General features: G+C 39.4%; 1 protein-coding gene across 3 annotated transcripts in view; it reads left to right on the top strand.

Moving 5' to 3' along the window:
* Window positions 1–15,755, top strand: part of ZFPM2 (zinc finger protein, FOG family member 2) — a 322,170-nt gene that overhangs the window by 300,059 nt on the left and 6,356 nt on the right. For all 3 annotated transcript variants that reach the window (XM_075415695.1, XM_075415694.1, XM_075415693.1), the window contains 2 exons: window positions 10,308–10,514; window positions 15,214–15,438. In XM_075415695.1, the coding sequence (XP_075271810.1) occupies window positions 10,308–10,514; window positions 15,214–15,438 (432 nt within the window). The remainder of the gene's footprint in view (window positions 1–10,307; window positions 10,515–15,213; window positions 15,439–15,755) is intronic.

The raw sequence follows: 15,755 nt of genomic DNA, 5'->3' as shown, positions 1-15,755 counted from the left end.
ATCGGTTTATTGCAAATTATTAGTTGATAAATGCTTTTGTTTACAAGCAAAGTCTTAAGCAGCTTTGTAATCAGTTTATCAGCTGCAGCCTGAATTTTGACAGCTTGCCTTTGGGAATACAGTCACTTCTTTCCTGGCCATTTAGAAATCATGCTGACCAGGCAGGCAGAATGGCAGCTCCCATGCACCTGTATGATGCCTGGTAAACTGGTATTTCTTATTAAGCCTGTTTTGGAAGAAATCATCAAGTACAGAATCCTCTTTAATTGCTAATCCATGTTAGTATGTACAGCGACAGTCTTAACTATTCGCTCATTCATAATGTTTTTTTTTATTTCAATTGTGACCACAAGTAGCTCGGTCTTGCTGTTACCGTTACAGGATTTGCTTTCTGCTGTTAACAGTCTCTTCTATTAGATGAACTAAACGGTGGACTGGCAGTGGTTTACACCACTTGTTTATTTTGTACATTGTATATGGTTTGGAAGGTGGAAATGCTTTTGATCATGACGTGTTTTCTGTCATTTTTACTTCTAGCTTCACTACAAAAGGCAGAACCATAATACGTGATTTTTAACACGTATCTGGAGGAAATCTGCAGTTTTGGTGTGGGTTCTCGTGTGTGTGTGTGGTGGCTGTTTTTTTTAAATGAGGTACTTTTTAAACAGAAAAGGCTGAATTAGGTAGTTATTGTAGCTTCTATGGCGTTTACCTTTTAGACCGTATTAAACACGCAAATCTGCTTTCAGTGCCTTTTACTTAGTTGTTTGTTTAGTAAGAGGGCCACTGATTTGTCACAGAGTCTTGTTTCCACAGCAGCCAGCGTAAAATGTTCTAATGGCTGAAGTGGGAGCAAGATTTTTTTCAGAATCAAGAAGTGCTACTTTGCTTCCGTGGTTGTTACAGCTGAGGTAAACTAGCTCCTGAACTTCAACCCATGAGCTGAACGTTAACGTGAGGAAAGGTGCGAGATAACTAGCAACAATAGCAACTGTTTTCTGAGGGTTACAGTACACGCAGCTAAATGCTCAGGCTTCTGTTCGTTACAAAAGGTGGCTTTTGTTTCACCCACAGCCTTGAGCTTCTTCTGGAGTGTGGCCCCTGTATTGAATAAGCAACCAGGTCTAATAGCTGATACTTATTTCTTATTTTGGTTTTGCCATTCTGTAGCTTCCCCATTTGTCCTTCTGTTTAATGTGTTTATTTCCTTTACAAATACAACCTATCAATCCAGCTCCTCTATATAATCCGTCCTCCCGCTCAGGTACCTTTGCCATTCACTCTACATTTGCCCAGGGGCAAGAAATGAGCCCTACAGTAGCAGGTGCAAGACAGCAGAAAATCCATTGATAAGATGTAGTGTTCTCTGCTTTCTCTGTAAGAAAGAGGTGCCATTAAAGCGTATCTATTGTCTCATTTAATCACCTCCTTTTTTCATACGCTCCAGTCTCACAAAATAACTCTGAAAAGACAATCCACAGGCATGATTGTGTTTGTAAGGCTACAGAAAGGTCACCTTACAGCTGTGCTGTTAGAGAAGCGGGGATTGTAGGAGTGTGTGTATCCAAAGCCCTGCTTCAGAGTAGTTGGTTTCAGTAGTCCGTTTTCTCTCTCTGAAACCTGGTGCATCCACAAAAGCTGGGGGAAGCAGCGGGGGTCATCTGGGAATATCTCATGGGAAGCTCTTTGGAGAGTGTCCATTCACTGATCCTGTAAAAAGTGGAAGGGGAGTTGGGTTTGCTGTGACAATCAGTCCTGCCTCCTTCGCAGTGGTGATGGGAGTGCAACGTGGGCAATGTCAGCAAGGGTTTATTGTTTTTTTCCAAGCTGTTTATCATTTCCTTTCTGAAGGATTAGTAAATTCTGAAATAATACTCAAGTGAGACCCGATTCAAATGTAAAAAAGGTATAACACTCAATTCAAAACAGAGGAATTTGGAAAGAAAGGGAAAAAAAAAGGAAGAAATCAGTAAACTTGTGAAAGAACTCCTTTGACTTCCTTGTTTGAGTTTATGCTGAATTAAGGAAATATGACAGGTTTAACATTTGTGGCAGGCTTTAATTTCAACCTCTGAGCAGCAGACTTAACTTCTTGTGATGTGGGAGGATATTACAGTTTTCAGCTTCATTCCATAAGTATTGCCATTTGTGCCAAACATTTAATAGTTTTACGCTATGGACTCTCGTCCACCAGGAACTGATATCACCTAAGACTTTTTAGAGCCATCTAATAGAAAGATATGTATTCACTCTGATTAGCCCAGGATTTGAACGAGGGTCCCAGAAGAGATATATAAGCCTCTTAAATGCATAGAACTTCTAAGGATATGGGTTTAACTGTCTCCCCCTGTGGTAAATAAGCTGTGACAGCTCTATCAGGGGGGAAAATGGCAAATAAAATTACCACATTATTTTCCTGTGAATATTTTCTGAGCGCTAATCTATATTTCCTCCTCACCTAACAGAACTCTGTTGAGTGTTACACCCAGACATTTAATTGGAGCAATCAAAATAGAAACTCTCAAACTAACAAAAAGCACACAGGCAACACTGGACAAAAAAGAGGTCAGATCTAAGTGTTTGTTATGCTCCTTGCTCTTCAGAAACAGTGTGCTTCATTTGGGGTTCAGCTGAGCAAGCTGTTTGCAGTATTAATTCAAGAGCTACTGCAACACGGATCGTGATGTTGGCAATAGTCGTCCTGCAGCAAGGGAAGGGCCTGCCCCTTACACTGACACAGAGGTGCCAGGTTTGGGATCTGACTGCCCTAGGACTGGCAAGTTCCTTCAATATTTTTCTCTTTACGACCTATATAATTCCTGACAGTTTTAACTATAAAATCATCTATTCAGTTAAAACCAGTTTCGACTGTCAGCATATGACTAAGCTGAAGTCAGGCCCAAAGCTCAGGTTGACTCAGGTGCAGCAGTAAGAGCTATATTCTGAAGGAGTATTTTTCTTCCCTGTTTCTGGTCAGACATTTTATATCTCAAAATGCAGGGACTTTAAAGCCACCTTCTTCAATTTGGCTGGTGCCTTTAAGCTGAATATTCTTCTGTTGTTCTGAAAAATATAATTGTTGCAATTCCTTTATTTTGCAGTTTGTTTAGTGAATTAAAAATGAAGCAGGCTCCATATTTTATGCTGAGAAACAAGGTAATAGTGAAAGTGGCAACTGAACTGATTTGTCCGCTATGTTGGTCTAATTTTGTAGAGTGTAACAGATTTTACGTTTTCTGCAGTCAGTGCAGTGCAGGCTTATAATATGCAGTGGTTTAGATAAAGGTCAGGTATCTTTTGGAAATCTGCTTTGATCAGTAAACAAGAAAAAATGATAGAAGATGCTAGGAAATCTTCTCATTAATCTTAATGTAGCACTACAACTACTTTTTGTGAGAGTTTGAGAAGCCTGAATTTGCAGGGGTGATTTTTGAGACACTTCGCCAGAGACATGGTTGGAACCCTGGCACTGAAATACATGAATGGCAAAAATGCTGTGCAAAGTATATATTTCGTGTACGCATGTGAAAAATGCAAAGATTATGTAGTAACCAGAAAGACTGTTCACAAAATGCTTTTGATTTATTGCTGTAAATACCACAGATCCATATCACTTATTCTTACATTATTTTACTCAAAAACTTGTATGAACCATGAGTTGGCATGTTGTAGAATACTGAAAAGGCATTAATCAAACTAAATAAACAAGTACATAGATCTATCGAACAACTATGAAGTAGTTAATAAATTTTTAGCAATTTTATTATAGAAAAAAGGTCTAAAAGAGTAGTGCTTAATTATCTGGACTCCTCTGTGCTGGGCTCTCTTTTGATTGTATTAATGAAGCAGCTGGCCCATTGTTTCTCTTTAATTCCTCTATTGTTTTAAGAATATGTCACAGCTCTTTATTCTTTTATCAGGTGCTGTGCAGGAGGATCCACACAATACCTCATATTCCTACTGTATTTGCCAATGCACAAAGAAACCTCCAAAGCATTTTTCAAAGAAGGGGCACACATAATTTATAAGTTCTGTTCCTTGTACCACTCTACTGTCAAAAATTTCAACAGTATTGGATTTGAATTAATTATATTTTTTTATTAAAAAATGTGTCTACATATAGATATATGTACTTTGTTCATGTCAAAAATTAGAGATCTGTCCAGTAACTTGTGCCACGCTGAAATGGCATTCATTATGCTGAGTCGTCACAACCCCATGGGTGAGAAGCAGGAGGAACCCAAATATGAAGATCCTGTCCTGTTGCGATGTGCAAATTCTCCTTATATGCTTAACCTGTGCAGCAAAGGAGGGAAGATAATAAATTAACTCCAACCCCCATTACCATTACTAAAAGGCATCATTTTTTACAAATTGGAGTATTTCATTGGGAGAGAAAGGTTTAATTCAGTTGACGGTGCCTGGAAGTCACTAAGAGTAACAATCTGTTGTTTAAATAAATTCTGATAGTCTTTTGACCCTTCTTGCAAAAAGATGTGTATACAGGAAATGGGCTATTATGTTGTTGCAGCAACACAATCAAATCCAGTAAGCATAAATTTTACTACAGGAAAGTAGTAGTTCTGAATTAACTGGCACTGAAAATTGGTTGTAATGGAAATCAACATTGATCTCCTAAATTTCTATGAAATATGTGTGTCATTTCTGGGTCAAAAAAATAAGTGTTTCAGCAAAGAAAACTGACTAATCTTAAGACAGGAAAACTGGGATTGCCTTTGGATATATGTTTGTATTGTTGTTACACTTCTTCATCTGTGAAAAAATAGCTGCACTTCCTCCCATGAAACAGCTGTACTCAATGGAAATGTTGGTTTTAGCTACTTGCTTGCTTAAGTCACTTTTCCTATAAGCAGTGGTATGAATCAAGAGGCTTTATGGTTCCATCCGTTTTGAAGCTCTTTGCTCCCAGTGGAGTTAACAGGGGAGTCTGTCCTTAGATATATTTTTTTTCAGACTCTGACCCACAGACCCCAAATGGTCACTCCTTAAGGTCTGCAGAAAGTAAGTGGAAAAAAAAAGCAGCCCACCATCAGAAGGCTTACTGTGCCGGGGTCTGTGTCTTCCTTGGAAGTGTTGTAGGGTTCTCAGAATCAAAACGGGCGAAGGGCCACCGCTTCAGTTAAATCTTCAGAGCAAATTACTGATTCCAAACAGGATAACAGAGGTTGCTTTGTTTAAAAAAAATTCCAAATGTAGAAGGAAAAAATGAAGGGCTGTTTAAAAAAAAACAAAAAGACCCACAAGTTTCTCCTGTATTTTAGATTTCTGTCCTACATAAAATAAAGTTTTATATTAGCATGCATATCTATCACCACAGTACTCCTTATTCTGAATAGAGAAGATAGAGTATTACCGCATCTAAATACAATTTAATTGGTTCAATTTACTGTATATTTTTTATGCTGTGTGGTTCCATATCTTGATGAGCCCAGATGTAGTTGCGCTTGTGGTTTACAGCATCCCATTGCTTACATTTTATTATTTTTAAAAAGCAAATGTCTATCAATCATAGAGATAAATTAGAAAAAATTGTGCAAACATGACACATCGCTAAGATTTTTCCAGCGTGCTATGTAATTATTAACCTGATTTTTCCTGTTGAAAGAAGCCATGAATTACAGATAGCATGGATGAAGTTAAATGCTTTTATATTAGATACATTTTGCTTATACAGTATTCTATAGGTATGGCCATACAATATAATTGAAGCTTTGTCAGCTCTGTAGCCTAGCAACAGATAATACTGTTAGGTTACTGAATTGCTCCTGGTTGACAAGTAGGGAGTATTTTTGTGTTTATCATGTTTGCTAATGATGGGATCCTTTCCAAAAGGCTTGTCTTAATCTTAATTAGAGTTTATCAGCAGAGGTCTGCATGACATTGTGCAGACACTGATTTCATAAATAATAAAAAGTACAAGTGAAAAATTTGGCAGGAGAAGAAGATATTTGAGACCACTGATTCTTGTAAGAGCAATGTGAATTTCCAAAATGTAATCAAGTTTGAACTGTGACTCTATTCTTTATTATCGAAACTTGCAGTACACTCCACTGCAGTTTTGACAGCAATTATGAGTATGATTTATAAGCTTCCTGTTAGGAACCAGATCTGTTTGCACAAGAATCTTGATCATAAACATTACAAAGAACAGTAAGTCCACAGTTTTTCAGGGACATCAGGACCTTACTTTTCCCTTCGCGTAGAAAGTTGGTTTGTTTTTTTTTTTTTTGTTTAAGAGTGTTGGGTTTTTTCAAGCAGCAGAAATATTTGAAATGAAAGAGGCAGACAAAGAAGAGAATCCTGAAATAACCTTTCCGTTTGTTGGAAACTGTGAAGATATCAGATAGCTGCTTCAGTGCCTGATGTCATTTGATAAAAAACTCATGCCAATGCAACTGGAATGTAATTTTTTGCTCTAGTTTGCACAACGTGATACTCTTTAACTTTCGTAGCTTTCGATAATTAAATGAGCATTTCTAATTCCTTGCAATGTGAGCTTGAAAAAGAGTTTAAATAAATGCATAATGTTTACAGATATTTTTAGTCTCTCTCCTGCTTGACACGTATGTATTATATATCACATAAATTTCTTTGATTTAACCATATATATAAAACAATATATTGTGGGCTCAAGAAGCTTATTTTCAGTTTGACAGAGTCAGAACTAGTTTTGTAGAGAAAACACTTTCCAATGTCACAAAGCCTTCTGGTATTTCAAAAACCTCCCTTCCGCACTGGAACAATAGTAAGACTTCTCTTACCCCAGTGCGTTAAACCAGTAAGACCCTGGTCCGTATAATTGAGTGACCAGTCTACTACTACATTACAGGTGAGAAGAGGGGCAAAATCATCAGTCCACCATTGTATGGCCTTCTAACCAAATAGTGTAACCACGACTTCATGTCTGAGGCACCGTTACTCATCCCTATCAGAGCTTATCTGGAGGGTCTTCCTTTCTCGTCTTTTGATGACTGGGTCTGTCTTAGGACTGAGAAATTTGGCCTGGTAAAGCTTTGTTAGAACGATTTCACCCTCATAAGTTTTTTCTGACAAAAGGAATAGTTGGTTAAAAAGTTTCTGGCTGGCTTAGTCAGAATTTCATCTCATACAAATAAAAGGCTTTTACATTTCCTTAGGAAGTCTCCATGTCTCACAGATATTTCAGGCAAACATCTTCCAATCTCCTTCTTCATTGCCACCGGTACTTGGCAAGGACTAGAGACATCCTTATTATCCTTTTGCAAATCTGTCATTAACACTGCCCTTTGCCTTATGAGACGGTGTTGTGCTCGTGAGAAATGGCTGTGTATATGTCCGTTGTATCTTAGCTTGCAGAAATGTTTGTGGGAAGTAAGAAATTTTTTCCTGTTTTGTAACCACCACCTGTAAGGAAGCCCTGATCCCTGACAAGTGTGTCTAGACAGCAGAATAATTCATCTGATAATCATGATTGGAACTTCCTATTTAATTTGAAAGCCTCTGACAGGCTCTCTGCACTCCATTTTCCTGACCATGCAGCAGAAGGTTCAGGAAGACTTCTCTTCCACTGTTTCCCCGCTGTGCATGAAGACCAGCATATTTGCATTCACTACATGAAGGGGAATAAAGTCGTTTGCATCTTTCAGAACAGCAGCTATTGCCTTACCCCGTGCAACCAAGCACAGAAGGGGACGAGACGAGGCTGTGCTATGTCCTGTCCCTGTGGGTGAATACTGCTGCAGAGATGGTATACTGCACTTCCAGTAGCTGGAAGAATGCATCTTTTGGGAGTTCATCTGAGGATTTAACTTAACACAATATCATGTGCTGGTGAAAACAAGGACGTGATCACTTAAATACCTCATTTTCTATAGACTGGGATGAAAGAAAACACATTTTTATAAAACATAGATATATGGCGTGATCACTTAAATACCTCATTTTCTATAGACTGGGATGAAAGAAAACAAAGTAACAGTGTAAGTCTTGGATCTGAATCCTGCTGGGCTGAAGGTTTGTATTCAAATGCAGGAGTGGATTAAACTTCTATAGCTCTGGTTTCCTTTAATAAGCCAATCTAGAGGCTGTTGTGCTTCCAGAGCTGTTGCACGTCCCACTGGGCTGTGCCTGCTGTAGGTGTGACAGCTCCCAGGAGCTGAGTGGAGCAGGCAGCTGTGGTCACTGCTGCTTCAGCTGTCCGAGTTTAATCCGCTGCTGGACATGAGTCAACACCCTGAGGAGCTCTGACACCCAGAGACTGAGTCAGCCTTTTAGCTGATCCAGGCTGATTGCAGCTGGAGACCCCGTAATCAACTACGCTTTCTTCCCCGCCCCCGCCCCGTCCAAAGGGTACAGCATGTCAAGATGTTTGCTGGGATAAAGTCTCAGCTGGTTCCTCTGCGGTGGCTCATTTTGATTTTATTAAGAATTCCAGTGAATAATATAGTCCGGGAAAAGCTCTTGTTCTATATTAAAATATATTAAAACATGTTGGTTGATCATTGCACCTTCTGTATATAAATAAAATAGAAGTGCATGTTAATAATGGAAGCCCCATTCCTCCCAGAAAATGAACGGTGTGCCGTTTGCAGTGAGAGCACCCAGTTTCAAGTTCTCAGATTGCAGCATGTGTATCACGTATGTTTACCTACAAGACTAATTAAGTACACTTTAGGAATTTAGCCTGGTTTTCTCTTGAACAGGTTTTATACCAGTTTAACTCTGGAGGCTTCTGTATATTTACTACTAACTTGTATCAAGCAAGAAGTCAGACTGTGCTCTTCAGATGTTTGGATTTCTGCTTGGGCATTAGGATTCTGCATTTGTAGATGTTCATGGCACTATCTTCACATTTCATCTTCTTATTCTCTGGAGGAAATTACTCAGATTTTCACCATTTAATGCTGTAATTTTGGAAGGTGGTAAACCTTAGTATGCTTTGGTCCCATCACAGTAAATTGTTTGTAAGCTTTGGAGCCACCTTCAACTGCTGCTTACCGAAGGGTGAACACAAAGACGTTTTTCTGCTTTGAAACTTTTACACCACTTTGAGGTCTGGAAGCTTAGCTTTATTTTTCCACTGAAACACGTTGTCACTGATGCTGTTTTGTTTGCTCATCTTTGAAAGCTAATAGACTGGTTTAATTAATTGTCCAAGATTTCTCTAAAACAATGTCCTAATTCTTCCATTTAGCTGTGGCATATCATACACTGTTGTTATCTCCTCTACCAGATTTTTTTGCAACAAGTTGTTTTAAAACTATAATCTCTTTGAGGGAAAAAAAATGAAGTGCAGTTGAAAAGGCAGTTATGCCGAAAGATAAACACAGCAATATTACTTATCAAAACGAGTACAGTTTTTGCTTGCCTAATGAATACAACATATAGCTTTTTCTATATATACAAAACCTGAGGAAAAAAAAAGCTTTATAACATATAAAGTATGCAACATTATTTCAGGCATAACTGTATTGGATATGTATCTAGGCCTGAGAGTGTAGATAACACAATATAAGTGCTTTGCCTGTCTAAACATGTTAAATAAATGAGCATTCACTATCGCATTCAAATACATTAGTAGATGTACTCGCATAGTTAATTTTCTTTTTAATGCACTACACGTGACATTTGCAGCACAGAGCTATAGTCTATCTTACTGTTTGATGAAAGTTCTTCCCCCCCCCCCTTTTAAACAAACCTTTATTTGAATAAGCCTTTATGAAACAGATCTTTGGCATATCTTCTTTTCAGGAAGTTCAGTCAGTGTAAGCAGAGATAAAGCAGTCATGTTACGAAGAATATTACATAAGGGAAGATTTTTTTAGAGGAAGAGGGTGGCAAGCATAAGGGAGGGGAAGAACGCCTGTAAGAGGAAACCTGATTTCTTTCTTGCAGCTGTTTGGTTTTATTGCACTGTGATTTTTGTATTCAAAATAAAACAAACTTGGAGTTATAAAAAAATATACAGGAAGTTTGGTAAAATGTAATGATGAGGAAAATGTCATATAAAATATTTCCACCTATATCTTAATTTTCATAATTCTGGCTTTCTAGGAGACAAAATGAAAAGTTAAAATTAATACACCTGCAGCAAATCATTAGGAGAAGTATCCCCAAATTGTTATCCTTATACACTGAAAATTCCTATGTTGTTATAAGGAAGACAGTAAAAGTAAAAATTACTTGCCTCTTTACCTTGAACAAGGCATCAAAATTTTAAAAAAGAGTGTGAAGATACGGCACTGATGTTTTAAGTTCTGGAATCTGATATCGTCAATTAAATCTTTCTGCTTTTATGTTTCCTGTAGGAGGGCAGCTTTGGTGTACCACGACCAAGACCATCTCAGAGGGTGAAGAGCTGATTGCCTTTGTTGTAGATTTTGACTCAAGGCTGCAAGCTGCTAGTCAGATGACTCTCACAGAAGGGATGTATCCTGCACGCCTGCTGGACTCCATACAATTGCTCCCTCAACAAGCTGCAATGGCATCTATTTTGCCTACAGCTATTGTGAACAGTAAGTGATGAATACCACTCTCTGGTGTTTTTTTAAAACAGCAGTACTTTAAGGCACATATGAAGAACTAACACAGCGATAGTGAATTCAAGACCACAGAAACCACACGACTTAAAACCCACAGCTCAAAGCCTGCTCTTGTTCCCCCATCATCTCAGATGAACTCACAGACATAAAAGGAGGAAGACGAGCGGTTTGGCAGCTGGGGTCTGCAAGAGCCTCACCCAGAGTATCTGACGGGCCCTCATGTGGAAGTTCTGTGATCTGCGCCCAGAGGCAGTAGGATCAGCAACTGTTAAAAAAGTAGATATGATAGGCCTGTTAGCTGTGTGGAGCTGACAGCTCAGATAGACCTGGTGAGCCTCTGCTGCTCGAGTAGGCTTGTTGCTTACAGCTGCAGCTTCTGGTAATAATTCATGATACTCAATGGAGAGAAAGAGCACACTTCTTAAGTGGCTATTTCAAAATGCAGTGGAGATCGTGCCTTAGATCAGCCCTGATTTATTGAAATATCTCCACTCAATGTGGCCACCCAAAAATGTTTTTACGTCCTCTGGACATCAGTAGGTCCTGTCGTGGACAAAATACAGTGTGTAATTAAGTGCTGCCCTTAGAGAGGAGGGATGGGAGTATGTAAGTCAGTTCCTGAACTGGGACAATTCAGCTTGAACGTTCCGCTCATTAAATTTCATTTCTTCAACTTTTTCTTATAACTGCATTTTACCTTTATACAGCCCTAGTGCCTCATCCTCCTCTGTAAGTACTTTTCAAATATGTTAGCTGTTGCCATGATCCTTACCAGTCACCACCTAGACCTATTGCACATCCTTAGTTCTCAGTACTTTGTAAGCCTGTCCATTTAGACCCTATGTTGGAGCACTTCCCCACACTTTCCGTGGTTTGTAAGCTTCGTAATTAGATACAGTGAACTACTGAACACAGTATTTCAAGTGTGAATGCACACACAGACACATGATCTGCCACTCGGGCTCACACTGAATAGCACTGTATCTTGAACAGTCACACTATCTTCAAGCTCTTCAGACAGGACTAGTTAAAATATCTGTGATAATACCTTTCTTTCCATCTTTTTTTTTTTCTTTAATAGCTTATTTTCTGGGTAAACGATCCTTATAGATACACATTTATTATTAGCCTGTTTTAAAAGACAAACCTTATAATGTTTAAGTCATTCAAGTCCTCCCTTCCAGAGAGTGAGCTGGCAGCAACCTCAAGCCCTTTAGCTAAGCACATTCATTTTTACCCTAGCAGTGGAGCTGCTGTGAGCTGACATGCCTGTTCACAGGACCAGCAATTAGCACTGTGCGGGACCTTTCCAAAAGAAGGTGCCAGGAGCCCCTACAATGGACCACCAAGTTACCATGGTTAGGACAGGCCAACAGCTGCAGGGGAGCCACAGGGGAGGGAGCGGCCCAGCCTGAAGGGCAACAACTCCTTCACAGCTTGTTTCAGCTAAGGATGTACTTTTGTGCAAACCTCCACGAGGCCAACTCCTGGCTTTGCCAAAGTAGTCAGGTTTCTACAGCATCAGATTTCTGGAGACACTTTTGCTGCCAGGACTGCCTTTTGCACTGATCATTGCTACTTTTGCTGCTCAGAGGACCCTTAAGATCATGGTGCATCAGCTCTTGCTATACAGTTAGCAGCAACTCGGAGTAACCTGTGTACTCTTAACTCTAGGAAGCTGCTAAACCAGCAAGTCTCAGTATCCAGAATTTTCCACCCTGGTTCTGACTGCCTCTGACCAGATGGGGCTGTTTCTGCATTTCATTGTTCAGCTAGTGAAATTCAGTTTGTTCAGTAAAGTCTCAAGCCAGATGCAAGTCCAGTAATATACTGAAAGCACCTCTAGATTTGTAGTGAGATATCTCTTAACGATTCTTTTCCTAGATCTCTGAAAAAAAATCAGTTTCTAGAAAAATCAAGTGTTGTAGGGGTTTTTTTTAATGTTTCCTAACATCTACTATTTGAAAAATCAAAATTAGAGTATTGCCTTTGGCTCATTCAGCTTGAACTGGAATGTTTCAGCCTGAAGAAGAGAAGGCTGTGAGGGGACCTAATAAATGCTTATAAATATCTGAAGGGTGGGTGTCAGGAGGATGGGGCCAAGCTCTTTTCAGTGGTGCCCAGTGACAGGACAAGGGCCAATGGGCACAAACTGAGGCACAGGAAGTTCCGTCTGAACATGAGGAAGAACTTCTTCCCTCTGAGGGTGACGGAGCACTGGAACAGGCTGCCCAGGGAGGTTGTGGAGTCTCCTTCTCTGGAGATATTCAAGACCCGCCTGGACAAGGTCCTGTGCAGCCTACTGTAGGTGACCCTGCTTCAGCAGGAGGGTTGGACTAGATGACCCACAGAGGTCCCTTCCAACCCCTACTATTCTGTGATTCTGTGATTCTGAATTGATCCATTGAAATATTTGGAAACTATCCATTGAAACAAATGGAAGTATTTTGCTTTTAAAGAATTAAAATGTTAACTTCAAGTGGCCTTCATCTATTTTGCATTGCTTTAGGGGACCAGTAGTTTCAGATCCCATCCCTATACACTGGAATATGTGGAATTCCATGTTCTCACCATACATAACTCCTCAAATGCATTTCCTCTGCATGGCACGCAGTGGGAGTTACATATTCACCATGCATAACTGGAGCTACAGACTGTCCAGACCGTCTAGCCCACAGGAAATAAAGATGGCTGGAAGTCAAATTCATTAAGATAATCAGAAAGTTCAATTCTATGATGAAATGCAGTCAAATGAATTCATATAGGACATGTTGCCCATATCAAAATTTCCTGTTACTACTTTTGGACTTTCTCTTCTGTGGAAACCTTAATGGTTCATTTTTTTAAAACCATTTGAAGCCAAAACCAAATGCTGATATGTCAGCTTTCACATGAGATGGAGATTTCAGATGATGCAAGCTGCATCAGTAGTGTTTAATAATGATATATACCAGAAGAGCAACTGCTCTATTAAGTGTTTGTGTCTTAAATTCATGCACAATTATTCAGTGGCTAAGAGAAAAATAAAAATTGGTAGTGGTGAAAATATGCAAATTCTTGAGCAGAAGACTAGATGAGCATTAGCAATGCAGTCAGAGAAGCAAACTAAGCAATGTAAATTTTGGCTGCATTTGTCGATATTTAACAAATAGAAGACTCATCCATTTCAGTGGGTTGGAGTCTTCAACTTCATTCACCAAAGGGAACTGGAACAGAGCAGTTACCCTATACACATAAATATTTGAAATTAAACATAAATTGTCATGGATGATAATGAATTACATCATCAGCTACACATGCCATGTTTTCAGAGCAGCCAACCATTCTTCAAGCCTAAGTTAATTGCAGTCGCTAGCAGCTTTTTGCATTCTGAAGTCAGTGGGAGTTTTGATGTTGACCAAGATGTAGAATTTTATCCTCTCTTAGTCTCAAAAATAGACGAGAAGTGTCCAAACCAGTTGCAGGCAATGATCCTAGGCCCATGGTAACTCCTGAACTGTGTCCAGGAATGGGGAAGGTGTTAATTGACTTAAGCCAAAAGTGTGGAAGGGACCATTCTCGTGATTTAACAATAAAGGCAAGCAGTTCCAGTGCTCTAGTCTGGACCCTGTTACTGTTTAATTTACTTGTGTAGATGTACCCTAAAGGTCTGGGACTTCTTCCTTGTTCTGACTGATGGGTTGGCAATTCAGCTTTCAGAAAGATCAAACAGGTCTCTTGTCCTTCTGAGACAGGCACACAACATGCACTGTGTGGGCATCCCGACAGGATATTAACATCAAACATCTGTCTGCTTGGTGTAAATACACAGTATTAATTACTACTCTTCACGTGAGTAAAGTATGTGTCCTTCAGTACAGGATCAAAATCTCTACTACCTCTGCTGCTGGGAAGCACTCTGTGCAACATCTGCGTTGTCTTCCCGTCAGAGAGGGTGCTGACACTTTGGGATGGAAGACAATAAGAAATTGCATTACTTTTAGCAAATATCCTTTTTGCCTAGTGAAAAGTGAAACAGTAACAATTTGTCAAAAACAAAAAGATGAAAGCACGTTATAAATTTTAACTCCTAATATTAATAACAACAGGAACCCAGAAAGTAAACATGCTGCTTAGTATAATACTGCATTCAACACTGTAGGGTCTTAAGGAAAGGTGATCTGGTCTGGCCTTCTGGATATCAGAGCAACAGGATTTTACAGTAATACTTGCATAAGCATTCTGAAAATACACATTCTTCAGAATTATCTGCAGTTAGTACTCAGAAATTCCAAGGCCCGATGCTGGAAAGACTTGTGCACACAGAAAAAAAAGTACAATTGAAAGATATCATCTACTGAGTAGTGTTGCATTGGAAATACAGCTCAGTTCTTCAATTAGTACTGCATATTCACAACAAACAATTAATATAGTTTTTTAAATAATTACATGCCAAAAACTTCTCGTTTTTTTAGTGACTATTTTTTAAATTTTGTTTTGAAAGAAACATCTGTCCCCTGCCTTCAGTCTCTCACCTGCAAGTGACATTTTAATAAACCCATGGTCTTTTTTCAATATTTTATTAAATAAGCATGCATTTAATGGGGAAGTGAGGGGAATTAGTCCAGCTGTGTTAATTGGTTGGCACTGAGTGCACCGTGGCTAACCTGCACCTGGTTATGTTTGCTTGTAGAGGACATATTCCCTTGCAAATCCTGTGGCATTTGGTATCGAAGTGAGCGGAACCTGCAGGCCCATCTCATGTATTACTGCAGTGGGAGGCAAAGAGAGGGGCCTCAGCTGTCAGAGGAGAATGAAGATAGTGCTCAGCAGATATCCAGCGCCTGCCCCTTCCCGCAGTGCACCAAAAGTTTTTCTAATGCAAGAGCTCTGGAAATGCACCTAAATTCTCACAGTGGTAAGTATCATGTATTTTCCTGTATCATCTAGATTTAGCTATCTGAAGAATTATTCACTATAGACATTCAGTGGATCAACATCTCTCCAAATGTATGCAAGCATTGGGTGTAGATACTACCAAAATGTCGTTTCTGACCTGTCTTCTACACCAAGCACCTCTCCCAGGTAACCAGTGTCATTTCTCTTACCTACTAATCCTCGTTTGAATGCTCTCTCTCTAAGTGTTTATACACACATACAGGCAGCATTTCTTTACTGGTGAGGGGATGCTCAGGAATCCAGACACAGTTAGACTGCTGCTGCTTGGTCTCTGAG

Source organism: Opisthocomus hoazin, chromosome 3, assembly GCF_030867145.1.
Source record: "Opisthocomus hoazin isolate bOpiHoa1 chromosome 3, bOpiHoa1.hap1, whole genome shotgun sequence".
Lineage (NCBI taxonomy): Eukaryota > Metazoa > Chordata > Aves > Opisthocomiformes > Opisthocomidae > Opisthocomus > Opisthocomus hoazin.
This window is presented reverse-complemented; position numbering and strand designations above follow the sequence as displayed.